This window comes from Mobula hypostoma, chromosome 7, assembly GCF_963921235.1.
Source record: "Mobula hypostoma chromosome 7, sMobHyp1.1, whole genome shotgun sequence".
NCBI classification, from domain to species: domain Eukaryota; kingdom Metazoa; phylum Chordata; class Chondrichthyes; order Myliobatiformes; family Myliobatidae; genus Mobula; species Mobula hypostoma.
The window spans coordinates 87,030,371-87,053,893 of NC_086103.1; the positions used below are offsets into that span (position 1 = coordinate 87,030,371).

General features: G+C 45.7%; 1 protein-coding gene across 1 annotated transcript in view; it reads right to left on the reverse strand.

The window, feature by feature from the left end:
• The window catches only part of rnf145a (ring finger protein 145a), a 137,840-nt gene that overhangs the window by 36,257 nt on the left and 78,060 nt on the right, over window positions 1-23,523 (reverse strand). The window contains exons 4-6 of the mRNA XM_063053693.1: window positions 8,549-8,784; window positions 6,158-6,333; window positions 5,446-5,586 (exon numbers count right to left, since the gene is read on the reverse strand). Of these exons, the coding sequence (XP_062909763.1) occupies window positions 5,446-5,586; window positions 6,158-6,333; window positions 8,549-8,784 (553 nt within the window). The remainder of the gene's footprint in view (window positions 1-5,445; window positions 5,587-6,157; window positions 6,334-8,548; window positions 8,785-23,523) is intronic.

Here is a 23,523-nt window from a genome sequence, read left to right on the forward strand (position 1 = left end):
TTGCTTGTGGTCTGCGAGTCTCATAAGATGTGCCCCCTCCCTCTTTTGTTCAGCTGATCAGAGAGGTACGGGAGGTGGAGAACACGGACGCACGGGAGGCCCCAGTCAGCAGGGGACAATCCATGGTCGTGGTCCCCTGCCGTGAAGTGATCAAGGATCGCCTGCCCTGGGCAGCAGTAGTGGCAGAGTTGAGAACTGAGATGTCTCGGCTGTTATCAGTGGTTGTGACTCCCCACCCCTCCATATGATGGAGATGATTGCCGGGAGGGGGTGGGGGGGATCCTTTAAGGGGATGAGCAATACAGAGGGCTGCTAGTAGCTGGTGTCACGTGAGAAGGAGAGTGAGACCCTGGGTAGCTACGCAGAGAGTAACTGGGAAAACTTAGAGGAGACCCAGTGAGGGAATGGCCTTGTGTCTCTGGGGGAACACGTTCCCAGCCACATACCAAGGAATCCTCAGAAGTTAAAGACCCTATTGCTGAAGGCTTAGCAGGACCATGCTCCAGTGTGTCGCTACAGATAAAGGGTACTTATGCTAGAGCCGTACTTGACACCGGGTCGCAGGTCACATTGTTGTACCATTCTTTTTACAACCAGTATCAGAAGCATTGACACCATTAAGGGCACTGGAGATCTGGGGTCTTAGTGGTGATTATCCACACGATGGTTACTTATTAGTGAAGCTGGAGTTCTCGGAGGTCAGTGTGGGAGTGTCTGAGGTCCTTGATACATTAGTGCTGGTTTGTTTGGACCCCGTTGAGAAGGGCGGCATTTCAATTCTGGTGGGGACCAACACCATTCTTGTGAGGAGGCTCATAGGGGCCTGCAAGGAGAAGGCTGGCGAGAGCTTTCTGGGAACATTGTCCGTGCAGCCAATATTTCGAGCTGCTTTTGAGGACGTTCATGGCTGCATTGCGCTGGATACCAACTTTAGAATAGGAACTGTGTGGTTCACCCAGTTGAAGCCTATAGCATTGCAGCCCAGGGTAGTGAGAGTGATGGGGACTCCCAAATTTTCCAGAGTGTCTGCGGGCAAGGCGCTCTTAGTGGATGCTCTTGAAGACCATGAGGGGGAGTTGGGATTTCCTGCTGGGGTACTGGTGAGGCCTGAACTGCAGAAGCCCTTGGTTGTACAGGTGAGCAGGATGGCAGTGACTGTCAGGAACACTATGAGGAGGGAGGTCACCTTCAAGCAGGGGATGCCCCAGCGCATCTGTACCCGGTGACAGTAATGTCTAGGGTCCCTGTGAAACAAGCCAGGGAGGAACTATTGGAAAAAGGGGTGGTGGGGGGGGGGGGAGTTGACCGCTGAGTCATTCAACCGGGGCTCCCCAGTTTCTGTGGGTTAGAAGAGGAGGTTGGTAGAGAAGATGTTGAAGCTGGAAGGTGTCTTTTCCACTAACAAGTTTGATGTGGGTTGTTCCAAGAGCTCCCGTCACACTATCCAGGTGAGATAAAGATTCAGAGAGAGGTCGTGGTGACTGGTCCCTGCAGAGGTGGAAGACGTTCGGCAGCATTTGTACAAGATGAAGGAAGCTGGGATCATCACCGAGTCCCAAAGCCCCTGTGCATCCCCGAGTCCCAAAGCCCCTATGCATCCCCAATAGTAGTGGCCTGAAAGAAGAATGGGAAGGTACGGATGTGTGTAGGCTATAGGACTCTGAACAGGCACACTGTCCCTGACCAGTATACGGTCCCAAGGGTCAAAGACGCACTGGCCTGTCTGAATGGTGTTAAGTGGTTAAATGTGCTGGACTTGGAGGAGTGGATATTACCAGATTTCCATGAGTGAGGCTGACAAAGGGAAGACGGAATTTATAAGTCCACTGGGATTCTTCCAGTTCGAAAGGATGCCCCAGGGCATATCGGGAGCCCCTACAATCTTCCAGCGAGTCAGGGAGAAGATGGTAGGGGACAAGAACTTGCTCGAGGTATTGGTGTATCTGGATGACCTCATAGAGTTTGGATCCATCCTGGAAGAACATGAAGTGAGGCTACTGAAGGTGCTGGGCTGCCTGAAAGCTGAACAGTTAAAACTTTCCCTGGACAAGTGCCAATTCAGCAGAATATCTGTTAGTTAGGTTGGGCACATAGTCTCACAGAATGGAGTAGTTACAAATCCGGCTCAGATAGAGGGGGTGACCACTTGGCCAAAACGCCAGACTGTGAGTGCTCTGCGCTCGTTCCCCGGGTTCCAAGGTTACTATTGGAGGTCCGTGAAGGGCTACGCGAAAATGAGTCACCCGTTGAATCAGCTTCTGTATGGTTACCCTCCCTTGAGGAAGAAAGGGAGGGGAAAAAAGGACAGGAGAGTGGAAAGTATCTTAGCCCGGCAGAGCCCTTTGGACCGAGGTGGGATGCAAAATGTGAGGAGGCCTTTCAGTCACTGAAGGAGCTGCTGACCCAGGCGCCCATGCTGGGTTTTGCAGACCCCCAATTGCCGTATGTACTGCACACGGATGCCAGCCGAGAGAGCTTGGGGGCGTCCTGTATCAGGATCAGGGCACTGGGATGAGACCAGCTGCATTTGTCAGCTGGAGTCTGTCGCCCTCCAAAAAAAACTGTCCCATGCTCAAGTTGGAATTTCTGGTGTTGAAACAGGCGGTGCTGGATAAGCTGAGTGACTACCTCTATGGGGCCACGTTTGAGGTGATGACAGACTACAACCCCCTGACTTACATCCTGACCTGCCGAAACTTGATGCCACAGGCCATTGGTGGTTGGCGGCATTGTCTGCCTATGATTTTAGCCAGGAAGCAGAAACAGTGATGCTGACGTTTTGTCCCGACGGGTGCATGAGGGACTGGACAGGGATGAGGTGTAGAAGACGTTCTTGCCCTGTGGGTCAAGACCATGAGTCAATTTGGCATCACGGTGAAGGCAGAGGAAAAGGAGGGGCAGGATCGCACGGTGGATCAATTGGGAGCTTCTGATGACGTCATTCCCCAAGTTTACTGTAACCTGACTGCTCTGAAGACAAATCAGCTGCCAGAATTGAGCTCGGGGGAAGTGGCAGCTGCTCAGTGAGATGACCCGAGCATTGGTACCATTTGGTCAGAGGTCGAAAAGGGAGATATGGCTCCAGCAGAGATGATGAAACATAGGGCAATCCCTCCATTACTGAGAGAATGGTCTTGGTTGGAGCTGCGGAACCAGATCCTATACCAGGTCACGTCACCCCAGGACTGATCTTGGTGTTGCCAGCTGGCTCTGTCGGAGAAATATCGGAGGATTGCGCTGAAGTCACTTCATAATGATTCTGGACACTTGGGGACTGAAAAGACCTATGAATTGCTCAGAGACCAGTTTTACTGGTCCTGAATGAAGTCGGAGGTCGAAGAATACTGCAAGTCATGCATTCAATGCATACGGCAGGAGACGCTGCCTATGCGGGCAGCTCCCTTGTCCCACTTGCAGAGTGAACCTGAACCTGATGTATAAGGATTTCCTGTCAATAGAACCTGATGCCAGCAACACAGTGAATGTCTTAGTCATCACGGACCACTACACCAGATATGCACAGGCTTTTCCCACCAAAGGCCAGAGGGCATCCACCGTGGCCAAAGTGTTATGGGAGAAGTATTTCATTTATTATGACTGCGCCAGGTGGATACATCGTGATCAGGGACAGGATTTCGAGAGCAGACTCATCCATGAGTTATGGGGCATGCTTGGAGTCGAGAAGTAGAGGACCACGCCCTATCATCCACAGGGTGATCCCCAGCCTGAGAGGTTTAATTGGACCTTGCTAGACATGCTCAGGGCCTTGGAGCTCAGCCAGAGGAGCAAGTGGAGACAACATATTGAACATCTGGTCCACAGTTACAACTGTACCCGAAATGAAACTACTGGGTACTTCCCATACTATCTGATGTTTGGGCGCGAGGCGAGGTTGCCCATTGACCTTCGCTTCGGGACGTACGAGGGTGACTTGCCACTGAAGACTTAAGCTGAAGTATGTGTCTGATATGAGAAGAGAGCTGAATAGGTCTTATGAACTAGCTGGGGTTGTGGCTGCCAAGCATAATCAAGGAACTAGGAGGAGGTATGATCAAAGGGTGAGGTTCTCCCAACTCCTGCCTGGAGAAAGAGTCCTCATAAGGAATTTGGAGCTACCTGGGAAGCATAAGTTGGCTGACCGATGGGCGGCACGCCCTATGTGGTGGAGAGTCACATGCCAAGCCTACCAGTTTTCTGGGTGAAACCAGAGGATGGGAAAATGTCAAGATTCTCTAACAGAACCGACTGCTGCTCCTGGGACAAGAGGTGCAAGTAGACCCAGAGCCCAACCTGGATCCTACACCTAGTAAGAGGACTTTGCAGAAATGCAGGGCAACTGCAGGGCCAACAGCAGGAGAGGTTCAGCTGAACCCCACCTGAGAGGGATACTGATTCGGAGGATGAGGACCTGGAAGTGTGGTATACACTGCCTTTTGCTAACTCCGCACTGATTGAGGAAAAGACTCCAGCCCTTCTCCCGCTGAGTCAGGTGAAATTGGGGGACTATCTGTAGACAGTCCGAGTTGCAGCGGGGCCCTGCAAGGGATCAAGTGGAGCTTGACCACGAGACAGAGGGGTCCGGGTTGCTGGTGGGCACGAGTGAGAGGCCTCGCCAAGTGGACCAGAAGTATCCCCAGTAGTGTTGGAACTTGAAGAGTTAGGTGAGGGGGAACGGAGGAACGGAGAAACAGGAGACCACCAGATAGGCCAGCCTATGTAGCACTGGGGGAACAGAGTGTCACCCCTACCATTTTAGGGAGCTATGTCACTGCCTTTTATACCTGGGTTGGACTTTGTGTTTTGCAGGAAGGGGTGGCAAATTATCTCAACATTATGAGGACATGACTAAATTTGGTGGGGGTAGAGTGTAACGCTCTGTAAGGTTTCACTGCTAATGTAATGGTTTCTCTGTAGCAGCAGTGTTTGGGTTATAACCAGAGACAACGGGGGCTTTGTAATGTGTGCTGTCCAATAAGGGGAGATGTTTTCTTTCTTGTGTGCCTGAGCGAAGGTTGCACGTCTTTTTGTCGGCAAGAGAAGACGCGAGTGGAGAGAGTTAGTAGACTGCCAGACGGAGTGGACTTGGAGCAAAAGTCCGAGGGGCATCAACGCTCAGAGCAGGTCGATGGATAACGAACGGATGGAACTGAGCTCCAACGTGCACATTAGATGGTTTCATTAAAATGGGCCCTTTTTCTTTTTATTTTCTTTACTAACCCTATAGTCAGATTAAGATTGATAAAGTTTAATCATTTAATTGCATATGGTGTACTGTCTGATGATTTGTGGCACGGCAACACATCACGCAGCATCCACACAAATGAGATTTCTCAGTCTGGCCGGGATAGAGGCTGTCTTCTCCTAGACAAACGCATGCTGGCCGAACCAGAGGGTTACACCACATAACCTATTTAAAGGATTTACATACAGTGTGCTTTGTCTTACCTGTGCATTAGATTGTCATTCATGAATGCGCCATAACCTTGAAGGTAGAATTTGCAAAGTGTGAGGACACCCAGGGTAATAAAGGAGATTGTGAACATGAGGCCCAGCAAGGAGTAAGGAGTGCTGCAACATTCTGCAATACTGCAACAAAAATGGTAGTCAATCAATGACATTTAAAAGTTGAGACATTAATTCTGTTGATAGCCCAGGTAACTGGCTAGGACAACTTTCACGTATCTCCTTCTCTACCACTGAACTTTTCTATTATTTCACACAACCCATCATTGAGAGACCTAACTCAGTTTGAATTCTAACTGGTATGCTGCTCACCTAAGACCATTTCAAATACCATATCTGAGCAGGAAGAGATCAAGATTCATAACAGTCAACGGTGTCTTTATAATGCTAAGCTAGTCCACATTTAGCATTTAGAAAATAGTTTGCATAAATTAATAAATAAAATTAATTAAAATCATTTACCTTACTTGGCTCTCCACAAGCACCATACAGATTGGATAAATTTTATTCAAAGGTTCTTCTTATAGCTGCCACGTGCATTACAAACACATTTCATTTTGAATACTGATATAAATCTACAAAGTCGGTAATGATCTTCCCATGGGCATTCCTCTCCATCAACCACTATAATTTGGGAATTTTATCAACCAGGCCAAACACTCAAATGATTTTTCAAGTGCAAAGATAACCCTACCTGGTAAGGAAGAGGAAGAGCAGTCTTTCACGTGATGTAGGGTGATCACGTGTACTGAAGTAAGAGTAAATCTGAAGAGCAAACAGGACCAGCCAGAAAACCATGAAGAGCACAGGGACAACCAGCTGATTCCAGAGAGACATTCCCAGTGCCAACAAACCATATACTTCTACTACCTGTGCAAAGAGGTGAGATAAGTGGAATCTATTACTATAGCATACAACACATGTTGCCTTATGAAAGGGTTCAAACATGTGAACATGCACACAAAATTAATTAATGCTTCCTGTCAAACTGCAATACCACAATTACCTCTTAATAAACAAGCTTTCAAATAAATCTCAGAATTCCTCTCAATCCTTAGTCGTTTAATTAAATACATGGTGTTTCTGAATAGAAATAGCATCATGGTAGCGTAGCATCGCGGCATTATTACAGTTCAGGGCATCAGAGCTCAGAGTTCAATTCTGGTGATGTCTGTGATAAGTCTCTGTACGTCCTCCCTGTGCAACGCATGTGTTTTCCTCAGGTGCTCCGGTTTCCTCCCACATTCCAAAGACATACGGGGCAAGTTAAATGGTCATTGTAAGTTGTCCCATAATTAGGTTACAGTTAATCAAGGTTGTCAGGGGTTGCTGGGGGTGGGGGGTGGGGAGTGGCTCTACACTGTATCACTAAACAAATAAATGAATCTCAACTTAAAGTGATCAATAAATAGCAAAGTTTGCACCAAGTCAATGTGTAAAGTACAAGACAGAATGGGGAATGGGGAACAGAAGCATTAGTATTCATGTAACACTGCATGCTTTAGAGAGTTTAGGATTAAGAAATTGCTGAAGCAGCTGAGGGAAAACATTTCTTCCTCCAATGTGAGTGCTGATGCAAATGGAAATGCTTTTGCTACACAAATGTAAATCCCATAAATAACATGTTCAAACTTAATGAAGAGGGAAGAAAAATAAAGCAGAATTATTTCACAGAATTTACTAACTAAATTGTTACAAAATTAATAAAGATAAAACAAAATCCAGGCCAACGTTTTAATGTGTTGGCAGGTAATTGTCACATTGTTCACTGTGAAATCTCACTACCAGCATATCCAAAATCTAAAATCCCAGATGTTGTGACAGTGAATCAGATATCTTTCTTTATCCTTCAAGTTCAGAATTTTCTGCATCAAATATTGTCAGCCATTAGAGTTATTGCTGCAAGGTCAGTGGGACATCTGTGGTTACGGTGCATGATAGGACAGAGTACTTCCCCTTAAAGGGGTGTAGGAAAAAAGGAGGAAGTTGAGGCAAATTAGAAATCAATTAGATATAGCAAAAGAAATTGCCTGAATTGAGACAAAGTGAGATGACAAACATTCTAAAACTTTAGAAATTGTTCTCAGTTATACAGGAGAAGTTGCTTTACAAAGAACAAACCTGGTCAGAAAAATAATCCTCAAAAGGTAGATGCCCTAAACTGTACAGGTTTTTTTTTTCTCTCCACAAACGTAACAATTCTTGGAAACTCATGAGGAATGATATTGGCATTAAGTTGTCATTTCACAACAAAAAGAGTAGTAATGGTACTCCAGTAATGGGTGCCAATTATTATGCAGCATACCTTTCTCTCCTCATCATAGGCTGTTTGATGATTTACCCACTAATTTAACATTCCATTCTTTTAATTCCTTTATGAAAGGTCATCATTTTCCAGTCACATTCCCACAAAGTTATAGAGTAATTTTGTGATCAAATAAAGATAAATTTTAAAAGCTACCTTGGAAGTAGCAGTACTGTTTTTCAAGTGGGTGGAAAAATAATTTTCTTTTAGTCAAGTTTCTCTCAACCAAAGACATTTCTAGCAATCTTTGAACTAAATTTATAACAGTTATGGTGGTCAGGACGCCCAACTTCAAATGCAAAACGAAGAAAATGGTTAATGAACCACATAACAAAGTCAGTAAAGTACATTAACAAATTATTTGGTAGACTAACAACTAAATGGGAAAAATTACATTTAATAACTAATTTTAAATAACTCAAATTAACACAAATAGGATTGTGGTAAATTTGTCAGGAAGTGAGCCATCAATGAAGAGATAGAAGTCATAAAATAAGTATGGCTGCAAATCACTGAATTTACAGAAGAAATTGCCACAAGCAATTTAAACTCAGTTAAGATATAGCACTATGAGCAGTTGAGTGGACTCCAGAAGGCAAAAAAATCTTCCTGTACAATCAGCACTCAGAATAGGACTTCTATAGGTTGATGGAGATAACTCAGAAAAGGGCACAAGAAAAAGGCTTTGGAGAATTTGGAGGAAGAAGGGTGCATAACTGGAAGTGCAAAATACAGAAGCTTGGAAAAGTCTTGAATAATCAACTATAGAGATTCTCTCACCTGCACCAGCTCCCTATAGGCTGATTTTGCCAGCTTGTATGGTACCAGCAGGTTTGAGGCCAGGAAATAAAGCACCTCCAGTCCCGTGAATATCATGGCAAATCTGTTGATAATGATGAGCATTTCCACAGGAACCATGCAGTATCGTGCCAGTAAGGGGAGCAGGTGGGCAGAAAATAACCAAATCTGTTTTGTCTTCATTACAAAGGAACAAAGTGTGCACACCACCAGTTGTCCTGTATTAAACATAATAACATAAATGCAATTTAAACTAATCCATTCAAGTTTTAACTATATTTTAACTAAGATCATTAGATTAGAAGGCTTAATTTATTTCATGCTGTCTCCTTTCCACAAATTAATGAGTATCCCTAAAATCTTCCCTGTGTGGTCATTCTTCAGTGAATGTGGGTACTTGTCATGTCCTTTCCTGATAAGCAGAGAGTTTAAGTGGCCACAAATGAGAATTACTTTCCTCTTCCAAATTCTACCTGAAACAAACACAACTTAAATGTCTGAAAAGGGTAGACGTGATCCAGTGTATACCAAGAAAACCAAAACATTTGGTGCACTGATATTAAAACAGGGCAAATTGTTGCAACTTGTTATAAAATGTTTTGAAATTATATATTTGTAAAGAGTGTAATGCAAGGCCCATTGTTAACATAAATGGGGATTAATATCTTAACTCTTGTTGTTTACAAGTCCCCACTCACAGCTCACATTACATCATTGCATGATATAATCTGAAGGTGTTCTTACCTATCTGAATCATTCCTCACATGACATCTACATGTGTGCATTTGAAGCAGAGGATAACGTACATTGACGCAGTGTTCATGCTGAACCACTTACATTCCTGCGTACATCAGAACTGGGACCAACAAATTCAGCTGAGGCTGAGAATTGAAGGAAACTGCTGCATTTTTACAATAAATTAAAATGGTTGCAGATTTTATTCTGCCTGAGATTTTTACTTTAAGGGAAATAAAGTAAAACATCAAGCAAATATCCACAATAAACCATAGGATCCTTACACAAGGCTACATCAGTAAAGAGAAAATTGCATACAACAAATATATCCAAGACTCTTGGGCTCCATCAGCTCTACTTGGATTCAGGTTTTCAATAATCTTTAATGAGTTTGCCAACATAGTAATACTGCAAAATGATGAATAAAGTTGTTCAGATCTTTGATTTATGCAATGAGGTAGTTGGAGAAACAACCAGCTTCAAGACTGATATATTCCATCTGGGTACAACACCTTATATTCCGTCTGGGTAGCCTACAACCTGATGGCATGAACATTGACTTCTCAAACTTCCACTAATGCCCCACCTCCCCCTCGTACCCCACCTCCCCCTCGTACCCCATCTGTTATTTATTTATTTATATACACTCATTCTCTCTCTTTCTCTCTCTCTCTCTCTCTCTCTGTCCCTGTCACTATACCCCTTGCCCATCCTCTGGGTTCCCCCCCCCACCTTTTCTTTCTCCTTAGGCCTCCTGTCCCATGATCCTCTCGTATCCCTTTTGCCAATCACCTGTCCAGCTCTTGGTTCCATCCCTCCCCCTGCTGTCTTCTCCTATTATTTTGGATCTCCCCTTCCCCCTCCCACTTTCAAATCTCTTACTATCTCTTCTTTCAGTTTGTCCTGAAGTAGGGGCTCGGCCCGAAACGTCGACTGTACCTCTTCCTATAGATGCTGCCTGGCCTTCTGTGTTCACCAGCAACTTTGATGTGTGTTGCTTGAATTTCCAGCATATGCATAATTCCTTGTCTCAAGACTGATATGACCAGCTTTCAAATATTTATTGCCAAGGATCGGTTGACATTACACAGCAGCAAACAAATAATTACACAGGAGATGAGGTTAAAAGTGTGTATTATCTAAAACTTTAGACTTAAAAAAAATAAATTTGTATCATTTTAAAGGGCAACCTTAAATGACAGTTGACAGAAAACATCTTTTATTCAAAAGTAATTCCCCTTCATTGATTTAACACTCCAGTAACTGTAATATCCACAAAGTAAACTTTGTGCTGTTTTTGATATACTTTGCAAAAAAAAAAGGTCATTTGTAGCAACGGGGGGGGGGGGGGAGAAAAGGAACAGATCCTGCTATATTCTCAAGCAACCACAAAAGTTGTTTAAATGGGTTACCTAAGGAATTTTCCCCTTGTTTGGGGATGCCTGAGCAATTTAACATCTTCTCACTCTTCTGAAGTAGCTGAAATCAGCTAAACAAAAGCTATAAGAAGGAGAAGAAGATGGCGGCACGATGGCAGCGCGCGCGGCCTCTCCGGTGAATGATATCTGTAATCTGTCAAGTAGGGTACCGTGCACAATCCTGATTTGATGGAGACAGATGTGAGAGTACAGAGGAACATCTGGAGAAACTTCTGAAATGCCCGCTTTGCTGCCGTTGCTACTGTGTGGTAATCGGAATCTCCAGAGCAGAAGGCCCCTAGCAGAGGATGGCGCTCGGGAGGCTGTATTGGAGTGGCTGGTCGAAGGCTCGAAGTTTTCGGATGGACGGACTCAGTGTCAGCTGCTTCCAAGGTATCAGCAAGTTGACGGTGCCTGGAGGTTTATGGCAGGGAGTTTCTCCCTTTTGCCGCCTGCTATTGGGGACTCAGGAGTCAATCAACTCGGGGACTTTGAGTCTTTTTTTTACTGTGCCCGTTCTTCATCCAATTATGGTATTGCTTTGCACTATTGTAACTATGTATTATAATTATGTGGTTCTGTCAGTGTTAGTAACACACATCAAAGTTGCTGGTGAACGCAGCAGGCCAGGCAGCATCTCTAGGAAGAGGTACAGTCGACGTTTCAGGCCGAGACCCTTCGTCAGGACTAACTGGAGGAAGAGTTATTAAGAGATTTGAAAGTGGGAGGGGGAGGGGAGATCCAAAATGATAGGAGAAGACAGGAGGGGGAGGGATGGAGCCAAGAGCTGGACAGTTGATTGGCAAAAGGGATACGAGAGGATCATGGGACAGGAGGCCTAGGGAGAAAGAAAAGGTGGGGGGGGGAACCCAGAGGATGGGCAAGGGGTATAGTGAGGGACAGAGGGAGAAAAAGGAGAGTAAGAGAAAGAATGTGTGTATAAAAATAAATAACAGATGGGGTACGAGGGGGAGGTGGGGCATTAGCGGAAGTTAGAGAGTCGATGTTCATGCCATCAGGTTGGAGGCTACCCAGACGGAATATAAGGTGTTGTTCCTCCAACCTGAGTGTGGCTTCATCTTTACAGTAGAGGAGGCCGTGGATAGACATGTCAGAATGGAAATGGGATGTGGAATTAAAATGTGTGGCCACTGGGAGATCCTGCTTTCTCTGGCGGACAGAGCGTAGGTGTTCAGCAAAGCGGTCTCCCAGTCTGCGTCGGGTCTCACCAATATATAGAAGGCCACATCGGGAGCACCGGACGCAATATATCACCCCAGCCGACTCACAGGTGAAGTGTCGCCTCACCTGGAAGGACTGTTTGGGGCCCTGAATGGTGGTAAGAGAGGAAGTGTAAGGGCATGTGTTGTTGTTGTTGTTCGTCCTTCGTAGTCGAAGATGACCATGGCTTCAAAGTCAAATGGGAGATTGGTGGCTGTGGGTCCGGAGGTGACTGATGAGGCCAATCCGGGCCCTGAAGGCTCGCCCACATGTGGGACACAAGTGGGTGGGTGCTGTCGTGGCAGTGGATGCTGCTCGGGCCTTGCGCACAGCACGCTTTCGTTACGACTCAATGATGCGCCTGACTTCAGCTGCACGGGCTCCTGTGGTGATCTTGCTGCGCCAAGCTGGACGGTCGAGGGCAAGCGTCTCCCACGTGTTGATGTCGACACCCAGGCCTTTGAGGGACGCTTTAAGGCAGTCTTTGTAACGTTTCTTCTGCCCCCCGACTGAGCGCTTGCCCTGACACAGTTCTCTGTATAGCAGCTGCTTAGGCAATCGGCTGTCTGGCATTCTGACCACATGTCCAGCCCACCTGGCTTGGGCTTTCAGCAGGAAGGTGTAGACGCTGCAGAGCCCAGCTCGTTCCAGGATTTCCGTGTCAGGGACTTTGTCCTGCCACCTGATGTGGCGGAGTCTGCGGAGACAGCTCAGGTGAAAGTGGTTGAGCTGTTTGGCGTGTCTGCTGTAGACAGTCCAGGTCTCGCTGGCGTAAAGGAGGGTGGTAAGGACCACTGCACAGTAGACCTTCAGCTTGGTGGTAAGGCTGAGTCCTCTCCGCTCCCAGACGTTCTCACGGAGTCTCCCAAAGTCGGCGCTGGCTTTGGCAATCCTGTTGTTGACCTCAGCGTCTATATTCACTGCACGAGAGAGTATGCTGCCCAAGTAGGTGAAGTTGTCGACTGCCTGGAGGTTCTGGCCCTTCACCGTGATGCGCGGCTCCTGGTATGGCTTTCCTGGGGCAGGCTGGTACATAACTTCGGTCTTTTTGGTGCTGATAGTGAGTCTGAAGTTGTCGCAGGCTTGTGAGAAGCAGTCCATTTCACGCTGCATCTCCTGCTCTGTGCTGGTGTTGAGTGCGCAGTCATCAGCAAACAACAAGTCTCTGATGACAGTCTCTCGCACCTTTGTAACTGCCTGCAGGCGCCCAAGGTTGAACAACCTGCCGTCAGTCTGGCAGAGAATACAATACTGAACAGAGCCGGGGCAAGATCGCAGCCTTGTTTGACGCCATTTGTCACTGGGAAGGCCTCCGACTCGTCGCCGTCATCCAGAACTTTCACCATCATACCGTCGTGGAGCTGCCAGACGATTATGATGAACTTGCTGGGGCAGCCAAACTTCTCCATGATCTTCCACAAGCCTTCTCTGCTGACCGTATCGAAAGCCTTGGTTAGATCGACAAATGTCACGAAGAGGTCGCTGTGTTGCTCCTGGCATTTTTCCTGGAGTTGGCGCGCAGCAAAAATCATGTCCGCAGTCCCACATTCAGCACGGAAGCCGCACTGGCTTTCTGGGAGCAGACCTTGCTCAAGATGTTGGAGAAGGCGGTTGAGCAGGACACGGGCCAGAATCTTCCCCGCAATGGACAAGAGGGAGATGCCTCGGTGGTTGTCGCAAGACTGGTGGTTGCCTTTCCTCTTGTAGATGTGGACTATGCTGGCATCTTTCAGCTGTTGCGGGACCTGTCCCTTTTTCCACATGGACTGGAAGAGTACAGTCAGCTTTTGCATCATGACAGGGCCTCCTGCTTTGTATACCTCAGCAGGGTTTGCATCGGGTCCTGGCGCTTTGCCACAGGAGAGTTGCTTCACTGCCTTCCTGACTTCATCTACTGTGGGGAGGGTGTCGAGGTTCTTGTTGATCTCTACCTGGGGCAGGCGGGCAATGGCCTCGTCGTTGATGTCGGCAAGGCGGTTAAGGACGTTATTAAAGTGCTCAGCCCACCGATCCAGAATCTGCTTCTTCTCTGTCAGCAGCTGCGTCTCATCTGCGTTGAAGAGAGGTGAGGAGCCAGAGGACTGGGGTCCGTATACAGCCTTAAGCGCATCATAGAAGTGCTTTATGTCGTGGCTGTCTGCATAGCCCTGGATTTCATCGGCCTTAGTGCTGAACCAGCTGTCCTGCATCTCGCGAAGTTTTTTCTGCATCTTTCTTCTTGCGTTGGTAAAGGCATCTTTCTTGGCTAGCGACGTGGGGTCGTTCTGATGCACTCTGTAATGTTGATGTTTCTCCGTTAGTAGTGCCTGTATTTCTTCATCATTCTCATCGAACCAGTCTTAATTTCTTCGGGTTGCTGGTCCAAGATGTTCGAGGGCAGTAGTGTAGACAGCGTCTCTGAAGGCCGTCCACTGTTCCTCAACGCTGGCCCTGTCATCCTGTGGTGTGTCTGGCAGTCTGCCTTCAAGGTCATCGACGAGTTCTTCTGCAACCCTGCTGCTTTTCAGCTTGGAGACATTCAGCCTTTTTGCAGTCTTCTGCCCTTGGGGTCTTCTCATGGGCAGAATGCGAAGCCTGAACTTGGACACAATGAGGCGGTGATCAGTCCAGCAGTCGGCACCACACATGGTTCTCGTCACTCTGACATCCATCCTGTCCCTCTTCCTGGTGATGATGTAGTCAATCAGATGCCAGTGCTTCGAGCGTGGGTGCATCCATGACGTCTTCTTACGGGTGGGTAAGCGGAACAGGGTGTTGGTGATGACAAGGTCGTGTGTAGCACATGCCTTGAGGAGCAGAAGGCCATTGTTGTTACACTTGCCAGGGCCGTGTCTTCCAATGATCCCTTCCCAGGTTTGGTAGTCTGTCCCTACTCTGGCATTGAAGCCCCCGAGAACGATGAGCTTCTCTGACTGTGGGATTGCTGAGATGAGGGTGTCGAGTTCTTCATAGAACTTGTCTTTAATGTCATCTGGGTTGGTCATGGTGGGAGCATAGGCACTAATCAGTGTAGCACTCTTCTTGTTTGCAAGTGGGAGCTGAAGTGTCATCAGGCGGTCGTTGATGCTCTCTGGGTGCTTGGTGAGTTTACGGGCGAGGTTAGAATTGATGGCAAATCCCACGCCTGCTTCTCGTCGTTCAGCGCTGCTGCGACCACTCCAGAAGAATGTGTATCCACCACTACGTTCTGTCAGCTGGCCCTTGTCTGCTAGGCGTGTTTCGCTGAGAACTGCTATGTCCACGTTGTAGGGAGCTAGCTCTTTTGCAACCAGTGCAGTTCTTCTCTCTGGTCTGTCTGCCTTGATGTTATCTCGCAGAGTTCTCACGTTCCATGTGCCAAGGTTGAGCACCATCACTTTCTTCTTCACTGTTGTAGGTCGACCGCTATGAGGGATCCCCACCAGCCGCGGGAAGCTGGCCAGGGTGAAGTGAAGCAGACTATGTTTGAGGCACCTTTTCCAGCCCCTTCCTCCATGGAGGTGAGCAGAGCGATCCTAAAGAGGGCTGCTCAGACACCCAGGGGGCTGCCGAACTCAACTGCTGCTTCAGTCCAGTAGAGAGCGACCCTATGCCCTGGGCCGCCTGTGTGCAGGTTTGTGACTACAGCTTCCAGTGTATCCGTACCTGCTGCTTCGCCACTCCCCCATCGCCACAGGACTTTAGGTTGCGCGTTGGGTTTGAAGTCATGACTTGCGCTTGACTTGGATTAAAGTGAGGGAGAGTTGCGCAGGTTGTCAGACTCACTCTCTCGTCCCGGCCTATCTGGAGACGAGACGGCTGGAGATAGGTCAGGATGCAGTGGATGGCCAGCAGTGTTCTGTGTGTCTCACTGTGCCCTCTTAGCGCTCCACGACGCATTGCTGAGAATCGCCTTTCTGCCCGTTGAACCAGTGATGGTTTCTTCCGCACAGTCTGCCGAATCCAGGCTTCACACGCTAGGTAGACAAGAAGGGCATGTGTAGCACTTGTTCCGCTTACAAGGATAAGTGCCAGGAGGGAGATCAGTGGGGAGGGACGGGGGGGACGAATGGACAAGGGAGTCGCGTAGGGAGCGATCCTTGCGGAAAGCAGAGAGAGGGGGGGGGAGGGAAAGAAAGATGTGCTTAGTGGTGGGATCCCGTTGGAGGTGGCGGAAGTTACGGAGAATAATATGTTGGACCTGGAGGCTGGTGGGGTGGTAGGTGAGGATGTACGTGAAATGGGGGAGATGCGTTTAAGAGCAGAGTTGATAGTAGAGGAAGGGAAGCCCCTTTCTTTAAAAAAAGGAGGACATCTCCCTCGTCCTAGAATGAAAAGCCTCATCCTGAGAGCAGATGCGGCGGAGACAGAGGAATTGCGAGAAGGGGATGGCATTTTTGCAAGAGACATGGTGAGAAGAGGAATAGTCCAGATAGCTGTGAGAGTCAGTAGGCTTATAGTAGACATCAGTGGATAAGCTGTCTCCAGAGACAGAGACAGAAAGATCTAGAAAGGGGAGGGAGGTGTCGGAAACGGACCAGGTAAACTTGAGGGCAGGGTGAAAGTTGGAGGCAAAGTTAATAAAGTCAATGAGCTCAGCATGCGTGCAGGAAGCAGCGCCAATGCAGTCATCGATGTAGCAAAGGAAAAGTAGGGGACAGATACCAGAATAGGCATGGAACATAGATTGTTCCACAAAGCCAACAAAAAGGCAGGCATAGCTAGGACCCATATGGGTGCCCATAGTTACACCTTTAGTTTGGAGGAAGTGGGAGGAGCCAAAGGAGAAATTATTAAGAGTAAGGCCTAATTCCGCTAGACGGAGCAGAGTGGTGGTAGAGGGGAACTGATTAGGCCCCAAACAGTCCTTCCAGGTGAGGCGACACTTCACCTGTGAGTCGGCTGGGGTGATATACTGCGTCCGGTGCTCCCGATGTGGCCTTCTATATATTGGCGAGACCCGACGCAGACTGGGAGACCGCTTTGCTGAACGTCTACGCTCTGTCCGCCAGAGAAAGCAGGATCTCCCAGTGGCCACACATTTTAATTCCACATCTCATTCCCATTCTGACATGTCTATCCACGGCCTCCTCTACTGTAAAGATGAAGCCACACTCAGGTTGGAGGAACAACACCTTATATTCTGTCTGGGTAGCCTCCAACCTGATGGCATGAACATCGACTTCTCTAACTTCCGCTAATGTCCCACCTCCCCCTCGTACCCCATCTGTTATTTATTTTTATACACACATTCTTTCTCTCACTCTCCTTTTTCTCCCTCTGTCCCTCTGACTATACTCCTTGCCCATCCTCTGGGTTCCCCCCCCCACTTGTCTTTCTTCCTGGACCTCCTGTCCCATGATCCTCTCGTATCCCTTTTGCCTATCACCTGTCCAGCTCTTGGCTCCATCCCTCCCCCTCCTGTCTTCTCCTATCATTTTGGATCTCCCCCTCCCACTTTCAAATCTCTTACTAACTCTTCCTTCAGTTAGTCCTGACGAAGGGTCTCGGCCTGAAACGTCGACTGTACCTCTTCCTAGAGATGCTGCCTGGCCTGCTGCGTTCACCAACTTTGATGTGTGTTGCTTGAATTTCCAGCATCTGCAGAATTCCTGTTGTTTGCGCTGTCAGTGTTAGTCTTTGGTTTGTCTGTCCTGTTTTCTGTGATACCACTCTGGAGAAACATTGTATCATTTCTTAATGCATGTATGCATTTCCAAATGACAATAAAAGAGGACTGAGTGTTCTCATAATCTAATTCAAATGTGGAACACACACAGTACATATACATCAGCTATTTGCCAGCAAAGTTTGCTGAACTCTAAAGAGCCAGGAAAAGGCAGCTCAAATATAAACTACAAAAATCTAACAAACAGAAGATCCTAACAGGAGAAAATCTGCAGATGCTGGAAATCCAAGCAACACACACAAAATGCTGGAGGAACTCAGCAGGCCAGGCAGCATCTATAGAAAACAGGACAGTCAACATTTCGGGCTGAAACCCTTCGGCAGGACTGGAAACTTCTTCAATGCAGAAGGCCCTGCCTGTTATGTTATGGAACACAGGGCTTCAAATTTGTGTCCTTGCAGCAATTATCATAACCATTTATGTTGAACAAAAACATTTATCATTGATATGCATAATTTTAAGGTTTATTGGGTACTTTTTTGTATTAAATTCATATTTCAAATGCTTTTCTAATTCAACCCTTTGATCCAGCCATTCTTCATAACCATTGTGTTTGGGAGGAGGAAGGGAGAAGTGGAAGGAAAGCATGACTATTTTTAATTAGTACTGACAAAAATAGTTTTTCTACAATGTTATTAACTAAATTACAACAAATCCAGAAAAGCTCATTTGTAAATCTGCAGAAATTAAACAAGATACAGAAAACACAGTTACACTATTGCACAATACGAGTTTTGAACCATATGCTTACTTATTCACTTGAACTACGTACACTGTGTCAGCCTCTTCTTAGTTTTCTAGCATCATCAAGAGAGAAGATACAAGATAAGTTTGAGCACTTTATTCATTAATATACAGTGTGACGAGAATACACATAAAATTAAGATGTTTGCTGGCCTGGGTTAGCATCAGTGACATCAGCAAGTGGTCTGCCACCTGCCCTCAGGGGAAGGAGAGATAAGGAACAATGGAGCAGCGTCTGGAGATGTGTAATGAAGGGACGGGGGAGAGAGAGCTGTCTGGAGCGGCTCCCCCCTTTGAACCTTGAACTGTTTGAAGTGATGGACAGGCGATATCCCAGCAGGGGGGTAAAAAGGGACCGGTTCGCTAAGGCAGGACACACACGACACCCGAGGTAACGAGACCCTGGAAGCGGTACGCCTCTCACGAGTCGGTGGGAAGTACCGGACCTTAAACGCACAGGGTGGAAAGGTACGATCAGCGGGAACCCGGTGTGTGTCCGCCCTTGCCTGGGTGCCGGGTTCACTGCAGAGGATCGACCGCATCTGGAGGAGGGGTCACAGTCGGTGACCTCAGGTGACATCACCAAGGACCCGCCCAAAATCGCCGGTCTGTGAGTGGAAGCCGTGTCTGAATGATCGGTTGTTCCTGTTCCCTCTCTCTCTCCCCGCACGTTGTCCATCGCCATGGCAACGATTACTGCGAACTGAACTACTAAACTGGACTGAACTTTGAGTCACTTTGAAATTTGGTCATTTACCCCTAGACAATGATAGAGCTTGATTGATGCTGTTATCTTAATTCTGTGCACATGTGTGTTTATCATTGCTGAACTGTTGCATTTATTATCCTTTCGATTACTGTGTTGCTTATTTCTTTAATAAAACTTTCTTAGTTCTAGTACTCCAGACTCCAACTGAGTGATCCATTTCTGCTGGTTTGGCAACCCAGTTACGGGGTACGTAACAACAGATTTTCCAGTTTGGATTTGTTTGGAATGTAAAAATAAGCACATTTTGATTCCCTCTTTCTGAATAAATTAGTCACCCTGGTAGTTTTCAATCTAAATCCTATCTTTTCGGCCTCCTTCCACACTATCCGTCCAGAGTTCAAAGTGCAAAGTAAATTTATTATCAAAGTATGCAGAGTTTATGGCAACATATCCCACATTCAATTTCTTGCAGGCATTCACAGTAGAACAAAGAAATACAATACAATGAAAAACTACACATGACTGAGAAGCAATGTTCAAAAGGCAAACTTTGCAAATAAAAATCGAATAATAATAAAATAGGTAAATAAATAATACTGAGAACATGCGCTGTAGAGTCATTGAAGGCAAATCCATATTTCGTGTTCAGTGTTGAGGAAAGTGAAATTATCAGGTTCAGGAGTCTGATGTTTGAAGAGTAATAACTACTCCTGAACCTGGTGGTATGGGATCCCAGACTCCTGTACCTCCTTTCCAATGACAGCAGTAAGAAAAGAACGTGGCCTGGATGGTGGGGTTTCTTGATAATGGATGTTGCTTTATTGTAGTAGCGCTCCTTGTAGGTGTGCTCAATGGCTTGGAGGGCTTTTCCTGTGATGGACTGGGCTGTATCCACTACTTTTCGTATGCTTTTCTGTTCCTGGGCAATGGTGTTTCCATACTTAGCTGGATGCAACCAGCCAGGATGCGCTCCACTGTGTGTCTATTGAAGTTTGTCAAAGTTTTAAATTGCCAAATCTGTGCAAGCTTCTAATAAAGTACTGGTGCTACAATGCCTTCTTTGTAATGACAAATTATGGCACTTGCATACTGGTCCCAGGACAGATCCTCCAAAGTGATAACGGCAAAGTCTTTAAAGTTACTGACCCTCTGCACCTCTGATCCCTAAATGAGGACTGGCTCAGGGTCCTCTGGTTTCTTCCTCCTGTCGTCAACAAACCGCTGGTTTTGCTGACACTGAGTGAGAGGTTGTTATTGTGCCACCATTCAACCAAGTTTTCAATCTCCCTCCTTTCTGCTGATTTATTACCACCTTTGATTTGGCCAACAACAGCGCGGTGTCATCAGCAAACTTGTTGATGGTTTTGGAGCTGTACTTCGTCTCACAGTCAAAAGTGTACAGCGAGTAGGCAAGCGACTGAGCACATAGCCTACAAGGCTACATAGCTGTAGTGCAGCTGTGCTGGCGGAGATGTTGTTGGCAATCCAAAGTGACTGGGTAAGGGAACAGACAAATGACGAAATCGAGTAGAGTAGAGTTGCAACGCCTCGTCTATTGTTTCTCTGTATACTTGTTTTAGCTTGTATTTTCATAGTTGATTTTCCGATACAGATACTGGTTCAATTTTTGTTTCGATCCTGTATTAAAACATCTCCCAAACCATTGTCCGAAAAGAACTCCATTAGAAAATCTTGTAATTCTCCCCTTGCCCCTGAGCTTCAGCTGTTCATCCTGCACAAGACACGTGTCTATTGAAAATACTTCTTACACATCAAAGCTAAATGCCTGAAGTATCCAAGTGGACCCCAAACACCTAGCTCGAGGGAATCTCAGTCTTAGTTCAAATTTACATTAGTTTCTTCATCAAATGGATATGGAACCCCTGGCAACATAACAAAGTCACTGAAACAATGCTTTTTTTCCTAATATCCCGTGCAGTCAGTCTTATGTTAGTTAATCTCAGCAGTAAGGCATCAGAGTTCACATCAGCACAGAAAAGACAGCTTTTAAAATTCTATTCAGTTAGTGACACAAACCGGATAAACAGCTTGTACATACTTTAGCCTTTGTGCTAATTAAACAAGTGAAGTTATAGCATTGAAATCATTTGATTGAAGGATTTCCTTGACTCAAAAATGAATCATTTCTTTTAATGCAAGATACCAGAGGCAACCAACAGCAACAGAACCGTAACCCAGCAAGGATCTCAATGGTTTTAAGAAGAGGACAGAGCGAAAAAATACACAGTATCTTTTGGAAAGAACAAGATGACACATTCAAACCTACCTTGTAACACTTATTCAAGGTTTTATACAGATGTACCAAGGAAAGGCAGATAGAATGACCAACTTTTCTCAGCAAGAATAATACCCAGAAGATGCACATTAAAGTTATTGACAGGAGGGTTGATAAGAAGCAGAACTTCCCTTCGATCTAGCTTAACACTTGAAATGCCATAATCTGCAAGACCAAGGACTGGGATAAACTGCAAATACACTTTTGGCAACCATGACCACAATGTGCTAAATTACTTTTTCTAGTGTTGAATTTGTGTTTCTAGAACCCCACAGAAAAGATGTAAATTTTTCTTTTCATGAGATCAGCATGCTTTCCTAAGAAGTGTATATGTTGGGAATATCAATGAAGATGACATATGGTAAGCACCTCTAGATCAGAACGAGAATCAATCTATTTGAAACAAAGAGCCTTTGACACTGTAATGACAAGGGCACCAGAAGTGGTTATATATTACATAATCCTGAGAGACTCACATACCAAGTATCATAGCATACCATTTACCTTTTAGATTGCAGTACTCAAATGCTTTTGCCTCTAGAGGTCTGTAACTTTTAGTACTAACAGTAAGTCAGCCACCTGTCGACTGAGAGCACGAAGGCATCACATCTGCTATCAAAGTCACTACTTTATTGTATCACCTAAAATTTGAAACAATTGTTGAGATAGTTTAGTTTATGGACCCATAATGAAAACAGGATGAATTCAAAATCTGTACAATATAAGTGTTTATATTGTACAGTAACATTAAATGCACATACGTCAACAAACTTTGGATAACAGGCCATTCAGCCCATTACATTTGTACTGACTTGAGTTTATTGTCATATGTACAATTGCAATGAACTGACTTGCATCTGAATCATCCGCAATTGGTCTGTAGTCTTCTACCGCATGTCCAGACAATTTAAGTGCTCATATATTCACTTCTTAAATGTTATCAGGGACTCTACTTCCACAAATCTCTCAGGCAGTGCATTCCAGGTACTCACCAGTCTGAGTGAAGAACAGCCCTTTCAGGTCTCCTATAAATCACTTAACCTTTACCCTGGATCTATGTTCTTTAGTTTTATCCATCTCAGATGTAGGGAGCTTCTGCAGTCTACCCTATCTATATTCTCATTTTATATCTCTAACATACCTTTTTACCCTATGCCTCTCCAGAAAGCTAGCTTATACAATCACTGTTAATAACTACAATGCTACATCCCAGGCAAAATCCAAATCTCTTCTCCACCTTCCACAGTGATGTTGTAGTGTGGTGGCCAAAACTGTATGTCGTACTCCATCTGAGGTCTCACCAAAGTTTAATGAAGCTGGAACCCAACCTTCCTGCCCTTGTATTCAATGCCGAAACTAATGAAGGCCAGCATAAATGCATATTTAAATGTTAAGACAGACAGGATGACTCATTATTTGACAATTAGGAATGTCCACGTTTATGCCAAAGAACAAATGCAAACACAGTGTCATTAGTTATAGGGAATTGAAAATAATGTTTCAGAATCTGACTGCTTGTAGCAACAATTATGCACTCTGCGATTCAAGCAAAGTATTAAAGCTACGTTTTCATTACCACAATACTATATTCTAAATCCTGACTACAACAATCAATTATATTGCTGTATTTTATGATGATGTTCCGTAGTTATTTAAGATTAGTAATGGGTGCCAGGATCTTCAACCAGTTTCAGAATTTAAAAAAAGTAATTTCTTTACCATCGTCCACATCCCTTACAAGATTTCCCAGGACACTTTGCAACCAATAAAGAAACAATCCTCTTCTGTAGGGAACAAAGTTACTGATTTACAGCAATATCCTACTTACCAGTCCTACTGAAGGGTCTCAGCTCGAAATGCCAACTGTTCTTTTTTTTTCCCCCATAGATGCCGCCTGGCCTACTGAGTTCCTCCAGCATTTTGTATATGTTGCTTGGATTTCCAGCATTTGGACATTTTCAGTGTTTATGCTACTTACTTGCTCATTGGGTTTCAAATGAGCCATAAAACAATAGTTTTTCTATATAGGTTTCCCCCGCCATCCGAAGGTACAGCGTTCCTATGAAATGGTTCGTAAGCCGGAATGTCGTAAAGCGAAGAAGCAATTACCATTAATTTATATGGGAAAAATCTGTAAGCGCTTACAGACCCAAAAATAACCTACCAAATCATGCAAAATAAAACATA